The sequence below is a fragment of the Elephantulus edwardii genome, unplaced genomic scaffold (assembly GCF_000299155.1).
Source record: "Elephantulus edwardii isolate Elephantulus edwardi_28Jun2011 unplaced genomic scaffold, EleEdw1.0 scaffold00055, whole genome shotgun sequence".
NCBI classification, from domain to species: domain Eukaryota; kingdom Metazoa; phylum Chordata; class Mammalia; order Macroscelidea; family Macroscelididae; genus Elephantulus; species Elephantulus edwardii.
The window spans coordinates 378591-398649 of NW_006399805.1; the positions used below are offsets into that span (position 1 = coordinate 378591).

Genomic DNA, 20059 nt, shown 5'->3' on the forward strand with positions numbered 1-20059 from the left:
CAAATTTGGTTGTAGTTTTCTTCTCATCAGTTCGGTGATCAAGTTCTTCTTCAAGCAGGTGTAGGAGAAGACTGATCTTGTCTTCCGTGAAACACTGTTCAGAGTCAAGGCAAAACGTAATCGTTTCAACCACTGGAAAGAAGTTACATTTAATGATATAGCTAGACGATTCAAGGCAAAAATCATTAGGCAGTAAGAACTATTAAGAGCAATGCTTCATTACAGAAGACTTCCTTGTAGAAGGCGGCTAAGCTCAGACACAGCAACTTTCTGAACTGACCAGAGCAGCTGAGGAATGAGGGCAGTGCCCGGACTTACCTACCTGATGACGGTCTTTGTAACGGTCATCACATGACTAGGATTATATAATGTGAAGTGTTTGTGGCTCACCAAGGGAAATAGAAAACTTGCTAATAATTAGCAAATAAGATGAAATGGCACCTTTAGGTGGGATCATGCAAATAAGATGTATAGAATACAAATGTGGGAAGTGGTCAGTTAGGCCATACGACAAGGCTTAAATTAAACTGGTCTAGAATTAGAAAAAAGGGATCTCATTACCATCAAGAAGAAAGAACCAGGGAGTCCAGTGTGTCCTTTGGGCCTGAGATTCTGTGAAAAGCAGAGAGCTGTCATATCAGAGAGAAAGTGCATGACTGCAAGACAGTGGTAGAAGATGGAAGAAACAAGACAGTGGCAGCAGAGGTGTCAGAGAACAGTGTGACAGAGCGATGGGCTGCAGGTCCACTAAAAAGCAAGCTGCGTGCTTGGCGCTTGCTGGTAGAATGGGCATGTGTGTGAGGGCACTGGCTGGAGGAGCTACGTAAGCCCACCCAGAGAGCTACAGCCCAGTACCTCTGAGTGCCTGCCTGAAGCAGAGTGAAGGGAGGACATACTGGAAGAAAAGTTTTAACATTTGACAGGCTCTGACGTCAAGGTTCAGTAAAAGGCCTGACTGTGTGCATGCCTAGAAGAAGTTGTACTGACTGGAACTGTATTCTCAAAGTTCCTGAAGCTGAACTATATAGTCTGTTACTTCCCTAACAAACCCCATATTTCTTAGTATTTTCTGTGAGTTCTCTGTGGCAACTGCAATGAACTGTCAAACCCTGAAGAGAAACAGCAAGTGCCATGGGAGGTGTGGAACTGGTAGAAGCAGCTTTGGAGGATGGGGTGGGGATGGGGAAGGTGTATTTGACCACACAGGAACTGTCTGTGTGCTGCTGATGTGTTAATGAGGTTCCTTCCTTCCCTTGTGAAGCTGCTGGAAATCAAGCTCAGGCCATCTTCACGCTTGTGGTATCTTTTCTACAGGAGGCACATTTCCTGGAAGAGAAAATCTTTTCTTTGCACCAAATTGTTTTCGATTTACCAATTGCAGATTTTCTCTGAGGTCTGTAAACTTCACATCCTAGTGCTGAAAACAGATTACTGCTTATGTTTTGGTCTGACAGTGAATTTACTTTTGACAGAATAACAGTGGTTTCACAATCTTTACTTCTGTTCTGAGAATAAAGAGGCAATAACAGGGTGGAAAAAATTGCCTTGGTGAGGGGCAAAGTGACATCTGTAATAAACATCAGGAGTTGAGTTTGGTGTTAAAGCCACAATAGCTTTTCAACTTGAAGCAGCAAATAATTAGCTACTATGTCCTGCAATAAATCTTGTCATCACAGGGTGAAGAGATGGGACAATAAATGTTTAATTTCAAAGTAGAGATAGGCAAAGCATTTCAAAACTTCTATCCACCAGAGAGAAGGGAGTCTCCTCTAGCACTTTTTCTGGAAAATGGTATATATAAAATCCCATCTCAGTATCTTTGATAAAACTGTCTAAGTAACAAAACAAGAGAAATTTTTATTTATGCCATTTAAAAACCTCTATCTAACCAATTAAGTTTGAAAAAAAATGAGATCCTTTAACTACTGGAAGCTCTGGTGGCCTAGTGTTAAGAAGCCACGCTGCAATCTGAAGGCATAGGGTTCAAATTCACTAGCTGCTCCTTGGGTGAAAGATGGGCAATCTTCTCTGTGAGATTAACTGCCTCTGAAAACCCACCATAGGGTCAGCAGTGGGTTGGTTCTGACTTGACAGTCCACTACCACTACAGGAAAGGATGCCTACTCTCAAGACAAGTAACGACACTCTTGCCCTACACATCTTTGCCTCCTTCTTTCAATAATGTTTATGCTACTCTATAATGGTATAACTCTCTTCAATAGAAGCCTCTTTCTACCTTATCACTACCTTTTCCAGTTAATAACCATAAGTAAGTTCTTAGTTTTAGAAATCACCAACAGACTGAACCTCTCAAATCTGTCATCAGCTACCCAATTCTTGAGGTTCTTGATCACAAATCAAATGCTGGGCCTCCTGGTTGTCCACTTTGACAGGCCTAGTCGTAATAATTTGCTTCCTACTACTTTTTAGACTCTGCTTGTTTATTGTATTAATGAAGTTTGTGTCTTCAAGGCTCCACGTGCTCCACATTGAGCAGATGACTCTACAAAGATGCCATCTTACTCACCTTGCCTCCTAACCCTGTGCCTCTCAGTGACCTCGAGCCCCTGGAGGCAGAACAACACCCAGCTCCAGAATGAAACAGCTACATTGATCATCGTCCCAAAACGTTAGAAGCTATTTGGAGTTTAATCTCCCCAGGGGTTAGAATCAAGGAGAAAGAGGAATCAGAAGTTCCCACATGCTAAAAAACTAACCATCAGACCCAAGAAGCAGACACTGACATGCGTGGAAAAGGCTGCCCAGCCCTGGAAGCAACATTAACCAGTGTCTCAGGCACACAAGTGACGTCAGAGAACAGCAAACTGGCCTAAGAACCACCCACTACATTTTGAACTCTCCATGACGACCTCTCATTGGCCCAGCCTCCAGCCATACTGAGACACACTAAGGGCTTCATATATAACCTTACCTCAGAGGCACACTGCCCTCCTCCATTACTTCCTTTCCAGGGAGGATGGGTCCATCCCTTTAGGGAAGTACCTATCCTAATACATTTATCTTTCCAAAAGAAAAAAAAAATCCACCCAAACACCACACACACAAATCCTATCTAAAATGGAACTTAATTATTTAAATCCTCAAAAGTCTCTATTTTAGTGAGGATTTTAAAAAGGTCTGGTGAGAGACAGTTAAGTAAACTGTGTCTACTTCCAGTAAAAGAAACCCTTCATGTACAAATTCTGCTGACAGTGGGGCAGTCCTGCAGCCTAGCCTAGCCAAGGAAAACTCACCATAGATTTCAAGTCCTCTGGCCTCAGGGAAGGAAGCTGGAGGTCCAAGTGACAAAGGCTTTGGAAACGACCTAGAACTTCACTAAGAACAACAGTAGGTTCATCCAATGGCAACATCCCAAATCGATCTGTGGAAAATGAAACAGGAAGATTTTAAAAGGACAAATGATGAGACAGAAAAAGAATTTCTAGGACAATTGGGGAAACAAACATGAAGACAAAGTTGATGATTTGAAGAAACTGGTTTTAACGGGACAATGACATTATGCGCGAGATAAGACAGGCAATCTCCCTCCTGCAATTTACAGCCTCTGAAAACCTGAGGGTCAGCTATGAATCAGATCAGACTCCACAGTACACAACAACATGACATTACAGGCAGGATCTAACTTATGATACATTCAAGTAACGAGATACATTGAAAACTGCCTGGGTTGGGGTTCCCCCCCCCTTTTCATTTCGTTTATTTGTGTTTAACTAGAGAAATGTTGAGCTGTACAGTTTACTTGTGATCTTTACAATCTCCGAAGACAAGTAATGATAAAAAAGGCAATATTAATGAAAATGTTTAGGGGAGGGAGAGACATTATGACTCAATATATGAATCAAGTTTTGATGTAATAAGTTGGGAACTATCTGTATATTATATGATAATGCTTAAAAAGTAGAATCCTTATTATTTATAGATGTATCATGAACTAGTTATACACCAAATTATGTAATGTCTGGGACTGAACGTCAAAGAAATAGGGAGAGGAGAGTAGGAATACAGGGAAGAGGAGACTGACTCTAAGATGACTGTTTAAGTTGGGTGATGGCTGTGCTATCCTCTGTACTTAAAATTGTTACATTAAGAAAAAGAAAAGTAAAACATAGTGACTGTGGAGACTTGAATAAGGGATATGGTTTAAAACCCAACAGTTTATATATAACTTAACAAGTTACAGATAATTTATGATCTAACAATAAGAAAGATACAAAGACACAGAATATATAAAGGAATCTACTTGAATGGTCTGAAAAGTAATTGACCACATGCTACAGCTATGTCCCAAACACCAGATTCACCTACTGGGTATTTAGAATACTGGTTGTACTACTTCCTCAGGAGAGCCAGCAGGGCTAGTAAGATGCCTGAATGGAGAATGGAAATAAATTCTGGAAGTGAAAGATTTCACAAGACACACAGGACACACATGCCACAAGGAACTGGTGACCATCTGATACACAAGATGGGAGTCCCTCCCTTAAGTAGCCTTATCTCAGCTTCAAATTAACATTTAGCTGCGAAACAGACACTACAAGCCAGGCCTTCAAGTTCTGATGATGAAAGAGTATATTCTTCAGTTACTCTCAATCAAATCTGAGAGGTACAGAAGCAAGGGCATTTCAGTGTTATAAACAGAGTTTCCCCAAAATTTGCTGTCATTTCCAAGCTTGATGACTATGGGTATTATTACATTTGGGAGTGGGCTGCCTTTGAGATATAAAAGGATTAAACAGACAAGCAACCACAGAGCGATAAAGAAGAGATACCAAGTCAAGACTGGCCAGGAGCCCAGGTTTTAACAGACATTTCTCCAGAGCTGACAGAAAGCAGCTTTTTCCCTGGAGCCAATGCCCTAAATTCAGCTCCTAAATGCCAAAGAAATAAATTTACTTGATAAAGCTACCCACTGTGATACTTCTGTTTAGCAGCACTGGATAACTAGATACAAGTCCCAAGTCCCTGAACAGCAGGAAAGAGGATATGCGTTCACAAGACAATGCAGCACAGAAGTTCAGCTCTGCCCTCGCCCTTACTCTGCGGAGGAGCCTGTGTCTGTTATGATCCTCCCTGTGAGCAACTTGGGGGAAAATCTGGATTCCCCCTCCCCCCTCAATCACAAGTAACAACACTTTTCCTAGCAGCAACTGACTTAGGAAGGGCACTTGATCCAATCCTAACGAGACGAGAGTCCAGCTACTTTGGGGAGGAGGTGGGAGTGTATGTTCTCTGAGTATGAGGAAGAGGCTCTGTCCTGCCAGCAATTGGAGGGCACTGTTATCTCCATGTCACTCTTGAACTACAGCCATGCAACCTTGGCGAAAAGCTAGTCAGAGAAAAAGTGACAATGTGTCTTAAAAGAATTGGGTCCTGGGTGACATCACCAAGTTATTTCATTACTTTTTTCTTTCTGCCTTAGTTTTTTCATCTCTTAGCCCTTCTTCCACCTTTTACCCTTTACCCTAAAAGCTTCCTGACAGTAAACCAAGGCTGACCGATTAGGACAGGAAGTCTCAGGAATGATTTCTCAGAAGTCGGCAGGGTTAAGACACGTTGGAAAGACCAACTCCAGTGTACAAAGGCAATGGGCCAAAGGAGGCATTTGGAGAATTCCCAACTGTCTCCAGGCTGGACGACATGTGCCTGTGGGAGAGTCAAGAGCTAAGGCAAAGTGTAGACAGAGGCTAGACCATGATTTTATTAATGTAATGAAAAACGACCAAAAGAGTTAAAAAAAGAGGAAGTTAGTATAAGTAATATGCAGTAGTTTAAATCCAGAGGCAAGAAAACAAACTTTAAACATGTTAAAGTACTAACTTCTACAGGAAATGGACGCCAGAGGCATAAAGATGGAGAAGAGCAATGTGTAATTCTTAGTGTTCTTGCTTGTTTCAACATTTTTAGAAAGTTTCAATACAAGTAAATCTGCAGTATATGTATTGATAATGGATACAGACATATGCTGTTGTCAGGTGTCGACAAGTTGAGTACAACTCACAGTGACCCTATGAACAGAGACCCGAACACCATCCTGTGTCACCCTCATCATCTCGGACACACTTGAGCCCATTGCAGCAGTCAATCCATCTCCCTGAAGGTATTCCTCTCTTTCGCTGACCCTCCCCTAAGCATGAAGAGCCTCCAATGAAGAGCCTCTCCTAGCAACATGACCAAAGTATGCGAGATGAAATTGTATCATCTATATGGTCATCACTAGTCCTTTTTTTCTTTTTTTATACCAAGGACTTTATTATATGCAGCTACCAGTGTATATAAAATAATTAATTACTACCCTTGTGAAATAGAAACTCATGAAAATTCAGAGGTAGATGTTAAGAACTGACAAAAGTAGAAATCTGTATAGTATGGCACATGTGTTGTAGGGATAAGCTTTTGTACAAGCTTCATATTTTAGCTCGCCTTTGAATATTCACTGGTTCTTAAGAGTGGTTTAGGAAACCTTTGAAAGATTCATTTTACAAAAATATGGAATGTTTCACGAATTTGTGTGTCATCCTTGCGCAGACTAGTCCTATGGAATATATTTCTTATAATAAAAAAATGTTTTTAATTTCAGTTTATTCTGTTATCCTCTTTCATCATCAAATAAAAAAAAAAAAGCAACTACTACCTGTCACACAGTCTCGGTAATTTTTTCACATATTGATAAGCCTATCGGCCATTGCTGTTGACAGATGGAACTTTCATTATATACTTACTTGTTCCACTTGAATTTAAGTTAAATATCGCACAGAACACGCATTCTTCTTTTTAACCAAGTTTAATCCATTTCCATGTATTAATATTATACAAAGGTTGGTAGGTTTTCCCCCTATATCTTTAAGACTGTGCATTACTTATCTTTGGGTTTTTTTTTAAACTTTCAAAAACTTTTTTCCTTTTTTTCTGTTGTTATAATTTTAACAAGAGCTTATAGAAAGGCTGGGTTTTCATTTATTGTTGCATATTGTCCCTTTTTATTCTCTACTTCAGCTCTTCACACATTCAGTTATAACTGCTTTGTCTTGTAGTCATTTCTTTCTTTAGTTCAATTTTCACTCTTTTATGATATCCATTTTGGCCTTTTCTTCCTCCTCTGTCTTTGTAACAAGAACCTATTGCTCTCTTCACGACTGAAATCTCTGATGTCATCCTATAACTCATCTGGTCTTCAATAGTGTTCAGGGTCTCAAATCTATTCTAGAGAAGATTTTTAAATTCAGGTGGGATAGGCTGAAGGTTGTATTTTGGTTCTCATGAACTTGTTTTCATTTTCTTCAGCTTCAACTTTAACTTGTACATGAGTAATTAATGGTCTATCCACAGTTTGTTCCTGGTCTTGTCTTGACTGGTGATATTGAACTTCTCCAATGATTCTTTCCACAGATGTGGTCAATCTGATTCTTGTGCAGTCCATCACGTGAGATACATATGTAAAGCTGCCTTTAGGTTTTTTAAAAAAGGTATATGTGACGAATAAATCATTGAGCGTATGTTGTTGTTATGTGCCGTCAACTCGCTTGCGACTCATAGCGACCCTATGTACAACAGCCTTAAACTCTGCTCTGTCCTGTGCCAATCATAGTCTCCGACACACCCATCCCGATTACCCAGTCACTGAATCAATCCACCTCATAGAGGGCCTTCCCCTCCTGCGCTGTCTCTCCACCCTACCTAAGCATGATGTCCCTCTCCAAGGACTGGTCTCTCCTTACAGCAAGTCCAAAGAATGTTAGGCGGAGTCTCAGAATCCTTGCCTCCAAGCAACAGCCTGGTTTAACCTTTTCCAGGATGAATCTGTTTGTTTTCCTAGCAGTCCATGGTACCCTCAATACCTACTGAGCGTAGACAATTCAATAATTCAATGACCAGCCTCATTTCTGTCACCAAGACAATACTTTCTGACCACCATTCCTTCCTCATTGTTTCTGCATTCCAGTCACCAGTAATTACTAATGCATCTTGATTGCATGTTTGGTCCATTTTGAACTGTAAAAGTTAGTACAAATCCTCAATGCTCTCTTTGACTTTGTTGGTGTGTATGTTTGATCAATACACAGAAAAATAGAAAGTAAGCAAGCAACTGATTGCCGTCAAAGTCAAGACACTAGTTACATCGATGAACTGCAGCAACAATGAAATGGCAACAGTGCTACAAAAGCTGCATGAATGACTGTATGAAAAACCTTCACTTTTACAAACCCTCACTCAAATAAAAAGAAATTATTTTTTTAAAAAAAGAGTATCTTCTCAGGATAGCAAGAGAGAGGAATGACATCTGGGACACATGGCCCTATCTTTAACACTTCTTGATTAAAAGGATACAAGTGGGTGGGTTTTTGTGGGGATTTTTACTTGTTGTATACCATCGAATCAGATTCCGACTGGCACAGGAGGAGACTCTTCCTCCTTCTCCAGCTGAGCATCTTTGGATTTGAACCGTGAGCTTTTGGGACTGCAGTGAAGCTTCTTGCCACTAGGCCACCAGAGTTCCCTACAAGTGGGTGGTTTTAATCACGGATGGCAAAATGTCAGGATTAGGTAGTCGAAACACACAAGTTTCTTACATTATTATTTATATCTATATTTGAAACATTACAAACTTTAAAAATTACAAAATTAGGAAAAAGAGACTTTCTATTCAGGAACATAAAGTGTTCTACACTGGTTACTCAGTTTCTTAAAACCCTGCAAAAAACCACATTTGTCAAAATATATGCCATCAGTTTAAAATGATGCATCATTTAACTAGAAATCCAGGTTATAAACAAAAATCTGGGAGGAAGGTATCAAGGGAGAGGTATGGACTTTAGAACCCAAAATGCAGTTTAAGTCTAACAAGGAAGCATGTCCTGGTGAGCAGTGGCTCAGGTCTGACAAAACCCAGGAGAAGAAACCAGGTCTCAAGACCTTCCTCTAATTTTTCTCATTTGTTTGGTCTAACTGTTCAAACCAAAAGACAGGAAAACTTCAAAAGTAAAGGAACAAAGAGAAGACATTAAACTCAAGATAATGCAAGTTTAAATGTTTTCTAACAAGTGCACTAATCTCTCATGTACAGTGTATCAGTATTTAAAACATCATAATTTAAATTTTAAACATCCAAGAGAATTAATCTTAGTTTGTAAGTATCGGTAAATTATTAGGAAAATCTATTTTTAAATTAGGTTTATTACACATGCTTAATAAACTTGGGGAGTTCTGGTGGTGTAGGCAGTCTGTAGGGAGCTGTGCTGCTAATCTAGAAGCTGTACCTCTGGGGGGGGGGGTTGAGTTCACCAGTGGCAGCCTGTGAGAAAGATGGACAGTCTCCTCCACAGGGACTTAGAGCTTTAGACACAAAACAGAGGGTGTCACAACAAGTCAGCACCAACTCGGCTCAGAGTCTTGAGATTTTTAAAAACAAACAAGAATTAAAGGGTGAAAAGTGTGGGCGTGTCTTTTCTCACATAAAAGTGCCTTGGGTATTAACTAAACCAAAGGGAAGAAGAATAATGAAAAGATTGTACTGGAGATCACTTTTGGAGGTAAACAGTCCCACAGGTTTCTAGCTTTGACAAATGGATAGAAACGTGCTGTTTACGAAGATTGGGAAGATAAGTGAGTTTTAAGTCAAAGATGAAGCATTGCTTTGTCTGCAAGGTATTAACTGGAAATAGTAAGAAAGCTGAAAATTTGACTCTAGTTTAAAAAAAGGGGTTTGAGGGAGCTCTGGTGACCTAGTGGCAAAGAAGCTGCACTGCAATCCTAAAGGTGTGTGGTTCAAATCCACCAGATGCTCTGCGGGAGAAGGGGCAATCTCCTCTTGTTCCAGGCAGTTCTGATTTGATGGTACACAACAAGGAGGAGAAAAAAAGGAAAAGAGGGGTATGAATAGGAGTCAGAAGACTGCAAGTAGGTAGTGGCTGAAGTTGCAAAGATCAAGAAGCAGAGTAGTCAGGTGGTTGTTGACTCACAACACAGGATGATCTGCACTCATGATCCATAAACGGCCCTAAGAATATCTACTGCTTGCTTTTTTTTTTTTAAAAAAAACCATCTTGGCATTAGTAATATGTAGGACAGTGTGGCAGCATGTAACTTGTTTGTGTTATCATTCTCAGGTATTACTTGTACAGTTACCAACCCCCAAAGACAAAGATCAAATTGATAAAAGCATTTAATAAGGCAGTAATAATGAAAGTAAAAACAAAACTGGGATCCAACTTACATATTAGAACCGACATTAGTTATAGGAATGGGACCCACTGTAAGCTACCTGTACAGAATTAAGAGTAGGTAACTGCCCAGAGTCCTAGGCAGATGGAGTGCACTGGACGGAGGCAGAGTCACAACCTCATAGTACCGAATCTGTCTGTTCTGTACAGCAAAACAGGTCAACAGTAGGAAAGCCTTTGCTATGTTGTCATCCTCACTTTAAAATGGTTTTTCTTACTATCTCTGTTCAACTGCTCTTTCATTTGACAGAGGTATATGGCAATCAATGGTCACTTATGATCTGCTTTTTCTTTTTTTTCAATCTGCTTTTCTTAAGCACTACTCATGGAAAATTCCTGGCTACCGGTGACAGTTAATTCAGAAAGTTCGAGATTAGCTTGTGTTGTCCTACTAAGATAAATACATACATGTATACACACACATCTACACAGCACTGATCCTTGGTCAAGGCATGAACCATACGGACTATGGATCTGCAAAGTATGCTGGGGGCAAAACCAAACTCAGCTGAGATACACTTTGGGCTTCTGGTTCCTTCCGTCCACACATTGGTGGTTCCTGATTCGAGAGCAGTCCTGTCAAAGCCTTTACTGAGGGAGGAAAGTGGAGCTTACCCTTGTCCCCCTTCACCCCTGGCTGTGAGGCAGCTGATGGCTAGGATGTATCCTTACTTTGATGTGTTACCTGCAGTCAACTGTAGATTGGTAAGCCCCGCCACCTGGGGCACCATGAGTCTTCTTCAGCACCACTGGACCGTTTAACTGCCACTAAAAATTCTGTTAGTGCACCTGCTAAAAGATTCCAGGGTGGAACACTGGACTGCTCGGCATGATGGGAAAGCCACAGGTATACAGGCCCTCACCCCTCTGTCATAAAACCTTTGATTCTCAGGGAGCTCTGGTGGCCTAGTGGCAAGAAGCTGCACTGCAATCCCAGAGTTGCATGGTTCGAATCCACCAGATGTTCTGCTGGAGAAGGAGGGACAATCTCCTACTGCACCAGTCAGATCCGATTTGATGGTACACACATAAAAAATTAAATAAAATTAAAAACAAAAAAAAACCAAAAACCAAACAACCCTTTGAGTCTCAGTTTCCTCATTTAAAAAAGACCACCACAAACAACATGCATTAATAATACCTACATGTCAGGGCCCCTGTGGGGACTGCCTGGGATAATGGTTGCTTGAATAAGTATTTGACATATCAAATACACTTAATAAAAGTAATAATAAATCGATATATATTAATGCTACTTTAAAAACACAAATAGAAACAGGAACTTCAAAGTCTAAATCTTCATAAAAGACAGTATTAGAAACACAGAGATGGATGCGATCCTGTCTGTAGTCATCTTTCAAACTTAAAACAAGTGCTTGCTTCGACAGCGTATATATTAAAATTGGAACAATATGGAGATTAGCAGAGCCTATGCATAAGGACATAACAACAACAACATGCATAAGGATGACACGCAAATTCATAAAGCATTCCACTTTTTTAATTATTATTATTAGTGTGTGAGAGTGTGTGTACACACACACCATCAAATCAGATCTGACTGGTACAGGAGGAGATTGTCCCTCCTTCCCCGGCAGAACATCTGGTGGATTTGAACCGTGCGCCTCTGGGATTGCAGTGCAGCTTCTTGCCACTAGACCACCAGAGCTCCCCCACATATATTTTTTTTAAAAAAACCTTTAATACTAAAAAATATTCCATGAGGTCTTCTTAAAACCTAACAAGAGGTTATAAAAAAAGAGTAGTGAAAAATGCTTGCCTTGATTTTCAACTATTTATCTGGGATCAAAGTGACAACAGAAATCAGAAGAGCAAATGGGGAGCAGGTGCATTTACGTTCATAAGGGATAAAAAACTCAGGAGGGTTAAGAATGGATGCCCAACTGGAGGAATGGAATCAGTCTCCCAGAACTACACGTGCTGAAATGGCTGAACTGACACCAGCAGCGCATATGGTACCAATCGGCAGTGTATGTAATATCACTGACAAAATTTTTCAAAAACCCCTGCAGTGACCAAGGAGAAATAGTAAACAGGCAACCTCAGAAAGAAATACCTGGAGAGGGGCTGTCTGGCCAGAAACAGAACTTCTCGTGGGCAGTACACAAGGCTTGCTTCAGCTCAGCACATCGTTCCTTATCTGAAACCACACAGGCAGCAACACTTGAAAACACATCATTAGGAGCAAAATCCAATGCAGAGGCCAAGAGCCATTAACAGATATAATGAAGCATAGAAAACAGAACAAGATATGAAAATGTCAGCAACTATATCATTGTCCTATTTCCCATAAATCCAGTTCTAAATTGTGAGTTCTAAGATCAGTAAGGAAGAAAGCACATATCTTATAAGGTAAAGAAATTTAAAATGTGAGTCTTCGTTATAGTACTCTAAAAGTGGAAGGTTTTTTTTCTTTTTAGTTTTTGCTTTGCTCCCTTACAAGTCTGTTAAAGGCACTGACTGGAAATTCCTTTCCCCTTCTTTTCTTCCTTATCATAAATGTAGCTGCTTTCCAGCACTTTCCTTTTACAGAGGGGCCCCCATAAAAGAGTCTGTGGTTGTGGTGGTTAGAGGGACTGGCGTTAGTCTCAGCAATCCGTGCTAGTGGCTCCTCTGTGCAGCACTCCTGCGATTTGTAGCTTGCTGACACTTGGGTCTAATCCTATTTTCTCCCTGCATTAGTGATTCTGAAAGGCACTATTTTGTTCTTTTGGAGGAAAATTAACCTGGCAAATGTGCAGATAAGTCCCTGGCCACCTAAGGTGGCCTGAGAGGTAACATGAGTTCCAGGTCAACAGTCGGACCCAGGGACATGCTGGAGGTCTGAATACTGAGCTGGCTCTCATCCCTTCTTGTAATCAGGTAACTAAGGCTCATCATTAAGTGTCCCATCCCTGTCATCCCAGGCTCATAATGTGCCTGCGACACTGTATGTGTGTGTCTGTCTAAAAGCCAAGTTTTTAAATATGAATACACTGCTGTTAATTACCTTGAATACCAAAGGTACATTCTAGTTCGGTTTTTAAAAAATAATGGCTAAAGCTATTTATGAGAACAATCACCAATTAGCCTCGTACACATTTTTTTATCAAACAGAAGTGCCTGTTTTTCTCAGTAGTGTAAACAAAACCCATCAGCACAATCTTTGAATACGGAGAAAAGTGTAACTTGTACTTGATACTTACATCTGTCAAAGTCAAATGTCAGCTGTAAACTGGCACAGAGAAAAGCCTGGCAGCTGGAGCACTTGAGCATGTCACATTCAACTGTGACCCAGCCATACTTTGCACAGACAAGTGGAGACAGCTCCAAGGGCTTCCCGGCCCACTTTAGGGAGTATGTACGTTAAGAAAGACAATGTTGTCAGGCCATTACATTACAATGAGTAAATCAGAAATGAAAACTTGAACTCGTTCTTTGTGTATGAAGGAGTGAATAAACCAGGAGAAAAGCAGTAACAAAGCTGAAAAAAGATTTTTAAAGCATAGGCATATACTTTATAAACACTGGTCATTTACTTTACACAGAAAGTGTTAACATCTTTTTCTTGAAGCAGTTCTATGCATTTTATGTTTAAAATGCATATTTAATATGGATTATAGGACAGATTACAGAAACTATTCACTTTTACTTACTGTGAGTACTAGAAATTTAAAAAGCACCAGTGAAAGTACTGGGATATGTCTAAAGAAATAGTAGGTGATGAAGGTCAAAGTAAAACTATTTCTACACTCATCCATATTCTTCTGTTGCCACATGTCATTTTACCTTCCATGACTATAATTCTCAGAGGTCATCTACCAATTTGACCTTTCAAAAAAATAAAGTCATTAAATAAAATACTTCATTATTCTCCATCAGTTCAATAGTCAGATACTAATGTGTGCACAAGGGAGCTCTGGTGGCCTAGTGCTAAGAAACTGTGCTGCAATTCCCAAGGCACGTAGTTCAAAGCCAGCAGCTGCTCTGCATGAGGAGGATGGGCAATCTCCACCCGTGCAATCAACCACCTCTGAAAACCTGCTGGAGGGTCGGCGATGAGAACGTTCTAACTTGACTGCACACTAAACATGTGCACAAGGATATGTTTTAAAGACTCAGTCTGTCGTTAACGTGTGTGAAAAAGCATCTGAAAACGTTCATTGATCCATCATAGTCAACATTTAACTTTCTATAGTTTACCCAAAGACAGGTTTTTAAATTTATTTTATTTTATTATTTTTTGTGTGTGTACCATCAAACCAGATCTGACTAGTACAGGAGGAGATTGTCCCTCCTTCTCCAGCAGAGCATCTGGTGGATTTGAACCGCTCGCCTCTGGGATTGCAGTGCAGAAAATTTTTTTATTAATATTTTTATCATTCATGTTCACTGACCCAAAGACATGTATTATAGAACAAAGAGGGCAAGGAAAGAGGGTAAAATATAAAAGATGTAAAAAATTCATTATAAGGGAAGTGGGAATTTTAAAAACATTCCAGTACAACAGGAGAAAGTTTGAAGGCTAGAAAACAGGACTCTTAACAGAGGTAGGACTATTTAGAATGGAAGCAACAGTCATTTAAAAAACTGAAGGTAAAGAAATTATTATATTGAAAATAGCAATCAAATTATACCCAATCAGAACAAAAGGAAATGGATCTAAAAAATCATCAAAATCAGGAATCAATCTAGGGAGCAATAGTGAAAAGGTGGTTAAAATATCTTCCCTTTCCTCTTTAGATCCACAGGCGTTTAGGTGCTGAGCAAGGAAGATAAATGAGCTATGAGGATGGGGAAAGCGGTTTGGTGCAGGCTGCCAGGAACAGAAGGGGGGTGAAAAGAGAAGCTTCATGGGGCTGCCCTACACGGAGCACTGGAGCCTGAGCAGGGCGAAAGAAGGCAGAGATGGGAGCTAACTACACAGAGGATGATGGCTCAGAGCAGAAAACATGCATTAGAAGTGTCAGTGCGAACTCACTGTTGTGGGGTTTTTTAAACTTTGGCATTGTTTTGTGGAAAAAGTTTATTTAAGATAATGTAACAGAGGCATGGCTGGCAAAAGGTAAGGGATGGATCATGTGAAAGAGTTAAGGAGAAAAGGGGAAGAAACACTCTTGGGAAGTTAAGGACGGAAAAAAGAGCTCATTGTTTTTTCTTTTTAGAGCACATTGTTCTTAACTGAATTGCGTCACCTCAAAGTATGTCTCAATGTGGCCAGTCCATGATTCCCAGTACTGTGATTATCCTCCACTTGGTGACATGTTGTAAATGCCAACCTCTGTCTGTGGTCAATGAGGTTGAGGCTACATTAAAGAGGACTGCTACTGCTGTTAGGTGCCACAGAGTTTACAACTCACAGTAGTCCTATGAACACCAGATCTGAACCCTGCCCTATCCTGCACCATCCTCCCAACCTCTGATATACTCAAAGCCCCTGTTAGCAGTCAATCCATCTTGTTGAGGGTCTTTCTCTGACCCTCCAATTTTCCAGCATGAGTCTTTTTCCAAGGACAGACCCCTACTGACAACATACGCACAGCATGTGAGAAGTTTCATCATCCTTGTTACCAAACAGCACTTGGGTTGTACTTCCTCCAAGACAAACTTGTTCTTTTGGCAATCCATGGGTCAGAGGATTGTTTGTTATGTTCTTTATTTATTCCTTCCCTAATCCAGAAATCAATGAGAAGAACTCTATGATACTTCTGCCAAAAAGCAAAGCACCAGTCTTATCAGGCTTGGTGGGATATGAGGGGAATTCCCTTAAGGTGTGGCCTTCATCAGCTTTTCTTTTACAACAGTGAAAAGGAAAGCAAAGTGAGCAGAGAAAGGTATCACAGTGAAGCTAGATAGAAGCACAGCATAACCTTTGGCCCCAGAGGCCCTTAGCTGAGCGTGATACCAAGATGCATGGTGATCTCGTAGGTCGACCAGACCAGACGTATAGACACTGAAAGGAAACCAAGATCTTCCTCCAGAGATGAGAGCAAACTTTCCCTAGAGCTGGCATCCTGAATCAATCTGTAGGAAGTGGCACCACAGGGCAACACGTCAAGTTAACTCAAAGGCTACATACATATCTGCAGCAGTTTGACTCTACAGTGGCTTCAAGGGAGAAAAACAGGTAGTCTCTTCTTAAGATTTACAGCCCTGGAAAGTCAATGGAGGGATGAAGTCAGAACTGACTTGGTAACAATTGAGTTTTGAGAAACGGAAAATAATTCCCATTGGTTAAAGCCACCTAGTTGTGGTTAACTCTGTTTAAACGGCTCTAGATGACTAACATAATTATACAAAGAAATTCAGCTGTAAATGTAAGCATACTGAGTATTATTAGAAAGCATTTGTGTATAAAGAAGCTCGGCTGCATTAATTGAAAGGTCGATAATCTGAATCTGTCAGCTGCTCCGTAGCAGAAAGATGGTTAAGTCTCTTCCAATAAGAACTTAGACAATCAGAATGATAATCATCAATAAAGGGATAAAATGAAATTTTGCACCACCCTCCAATAGTCAATGAGAACTGTGATACTCCTACCAAAAATGAACAGCCAAAAATGGATCAGGAGGAAACATAAGACAAACCCAAACTAAGGCTACAAAGTAACTGGCTGTGTCAAACACATATTTCTTGACACAGGGGAAACTAAGTAACTTTTTCAGATTAAAGGACACTGAAGCAGCATTTCAAATAAATGAAATATCTAATTTTCAACCGGATTCTTCTGCTAAAAAGAATATAAATGACTAAAGTCTAAAGTCTAAGAGCTGTAGTGAGGTGCAACCAAGTCAACTATGACCCACAGTGTCCTTCTGAACAATAGATCGGAACCTCGCCCTATAAGACACTATCCCTACCATCTTTGATATAATTGAACCTACTGTTTCAATTAAGGTTTCAATCTATCTTGCTAAAGGTCTTTGCTCCACCCTTCCCAGCATGATGTCTTTTTCTAAAGACTGATCCCTTCCAAAGAGTCCAGGTTTCCAAGAACAATTTGTCAAAAGTATGGGAGCAGCAGTTTCATTAGCTTTGCTTCTAAGAACAACTTGGTTTCACTTCTTCGAGGGCAGAAATGTTTGCTCATTCAGCAGTCCATGGAATATTCATTCCTCTTCTCCAACAGCACAACTCACAGTCATCAATTCTTCTTGCATCTTTATTCACTGTCCAACTTTCAGATGCATAGGAAGTAACGGAAAAGACCATGGCTTGGATCAGGTGCACCTTATCTTTAAATGGACATACTTACTCTTTAGAATTTTGGAGAGGTCCTTGACAGAGTTTCCCAGTGCAACTTTTTTTTTTAATTCCTGACTGCTGTTATCATAGATTTTGACTGTGGATCCAAGTAAAATTCTATCATCTATAACTTCAATCTTTTCTCTTCATCTACCGTGAAGTTGCCTATTGGTCCAGTGGTGAGGATTTCTGTTTTCTTGATGATGACATGGAATTCACAGTGAAGGCTTTGACCTGCAGCAGGTGTTTCTGAGTTTTAGATGGTAGCAAATGATCAATGTTAACTTCTTTGGTTTGAAGCTGCATTGTAGTGACTGAGGAGAAATCCATTCTTGCAGAAAGTGCTTACTCAAGTAGCTGGGAGTAACAAGGTGTCCGTCTGACAAAGTACTCTGAAACAGCTCAGAAAAAAAGGTCTTTGTAACTGCTTTGCAACCTTCTAATTACCTTTAAAAAACAATTTAATTTTTTTTTAATTTTTATTATTTGTGTGTGTGTACCGTCAAATCAGACCTGACTGGTACAGGAGATTGTTCCTCCTTCTTCAGCAGAGCATCTGGTGGATTTGAACTGCACACATCTGGGATTGCAGTGCAGCTTCTTGCCACTAGGCCACCAGAGCTCGCCTAAAAAACAATTTTTTAAAAAATTTAAGAAAGCCAGCCTTTGCTAACGTAAAGCATGGGATGGTCCTTCTAAAACTGCTCCCAGTGGTCCTGCCCAAGTGGTACCCGCTTGATTTGGGACGGGATATTAAGGCAAAAGAGATGGATGCTTTTGAGATTAGGTTACAGATCAGGTTTTTTTTTTATTATTATTTTGTGTGAGTGTACCGTCAAATCAGATCTGACTGGTACAGGAGGAGATTGTCCCTCCTTCCCCGGCAGAGCATCTGGTGGATTCGAAGCGTGCACCTCTGGGATTGTAGTTGCAACTCCTTACCACTAGGCCACCAGAGCTCCCCTTACAGATTAGGTTTTGACTTGTTCTGATGAAGCCAGCTGTGATGTTTTAAACTGTCTCTATGAAGAACAGAAATAGCAAAGAACTTAGGGGAGGTCTCCAGCCAATGAATGAATGAATGAATGAAAAATTGAAATTCCAGTTCCAATATTCATGAGAAAATGAATCCTGCCAACAATCACCTGAGCAAGCTTGAAAGTGGATCCCTCCTAGGTGAATCTTGGAAATGACTGCAGTGCCAGCTGACACTTTTTTTTTCAGCTGACACTTTTGATTGCAACTTGTGAGAGTCCCTGAGCCTGACGACTTGGCTAAGCTAAGCCCAAATTCATAACCACAGAAATTGTGAGAAAATAAATGTGTGCTGTTTTAAGCTCCTTTGTTTTAGGGATTTTGTTGGTGTTTAAATTCAGCAATAGATAACCAATACATAAAAGAAAATCTAGAGAGAGAAAGGCAACATAGTACAGTTTAAAAAAAAAAAGGAATAGCTTATCAAGTTTGGGTGTCAAGAGTCCTAAAACATAATTCTGGCTCTGCTATTTGCTATTACGTGGATCCGGAGGGCAAGTCGTACAACCCACTTGAAATTGATGCCTCCACTGAAAAAAAACAGACAATAAAGAAGCCTTGATAAAGCTCCAAGACTATACTCTTTAGTCTGGATTACATCTCAACGTAAAGCAAACAAAAATTCTCATCATTGGTCCAATAATCAACATCACGATAGACAAGAAAACAGAAACTGACAATGATTTGATTTTACCTGAATTCACAATCAACATGAGGGAAAGTCAAGAAATTAAACAATATACTGCACGGGGCAAATGTGCTGCTCACTAGCTAGGATGTCACTTTAAAGTACCTTACCTAAGCCATGATATTTAGAACTGCTTCACACGTATGCCAAAGATAAATAATGAATAAGGGAGATGGAAGAAATGAAGCCTTTGAATTGCAGTGGGGGTGAACAATACCAAATATACCATCGACTGTCAAAATAAACAATAAATCTGTCTTGGAAGAACTGTAGCCAGAGGGTTTCTTAGAAGTAACAGTGAGATATTTTTGTCTCACATACTCTGGGAATGTTGTCTGGAGGGGCAAGTCCCTGGAGAAGGACATTACTGTGGGAAAAGAGAAGTTGTAGTGAAAAAGAGAGAAAGAATTTAAACAAGATGGACTGACACGGTGACTGCAAGCAGCTTAAGCACAGCAGAGATTGTGAAGAGTGTGCAGGACGGAGCAGGATTTTGCTCTATTTTATACTCAGTCACTATAAGTAGGAACTAATCTGTTGGCCTTTAACAACAGACTTAAGGATGAAGATCAAATGTCTTAACAAATGAAAATGTACTATATGCAAAGTTAGTTGTGATTTATTCTCCTCTCAAGCTCTCAGTTTTCTTTTTGTATAAAGCAAAGGTATCCAATGTCTCTTTGAATGATTAACATTTTATGAAGCTAATTTGCTCATACATTTTTGTATGGACTGCCAAGAAAACAAACAGATCCATCCTAGAGAAGGTTAAACCAGGCTACTCCTTGGAGGCAAGGATTCTGGGGCTTCGCCTGACATAATTTGGACATGTTGTAAGGAGAGACAGGTCTTT

The 20059-nt window shown here is 40.2% G+C and overlaps 1 protein-coding gene across 1 annotated transcript in view; it reads right to left on the bottom strand.

Annotated features, from left to right (window-relative positions):
- The window catches only part of ZC3HC1 (zinc finger, C3HC-type containing 1), a 36136-nt gene that overhangs the window by 14813 nt on the left and 1264 nt on the right, over window positions 1–20059 (bottom strand). Inside the window, exons 2-6 of the mRNA XM_006887194.1 lie at window positions 14749–14778; window positions 13445–13596; window positions 12316–12399; window positions 3255–3382; window positions 6–94 (exon numbers count right to left, since the gene is read on the bottom strand). Coding sequence (XP_006887256.1) covers window positions 6–94; window positions 3255–3382; window positions 12316–12399; window positions 13445–13596; window positions 14749–14778 — 483 coding nt within the window. The remainder of the gene's footprint in view (window positions 1–5; window positions 95–3254; window positions 3383–12315; window positions 12400–13444; window positions 13597–14748; window positions 14779–20059) is intronic.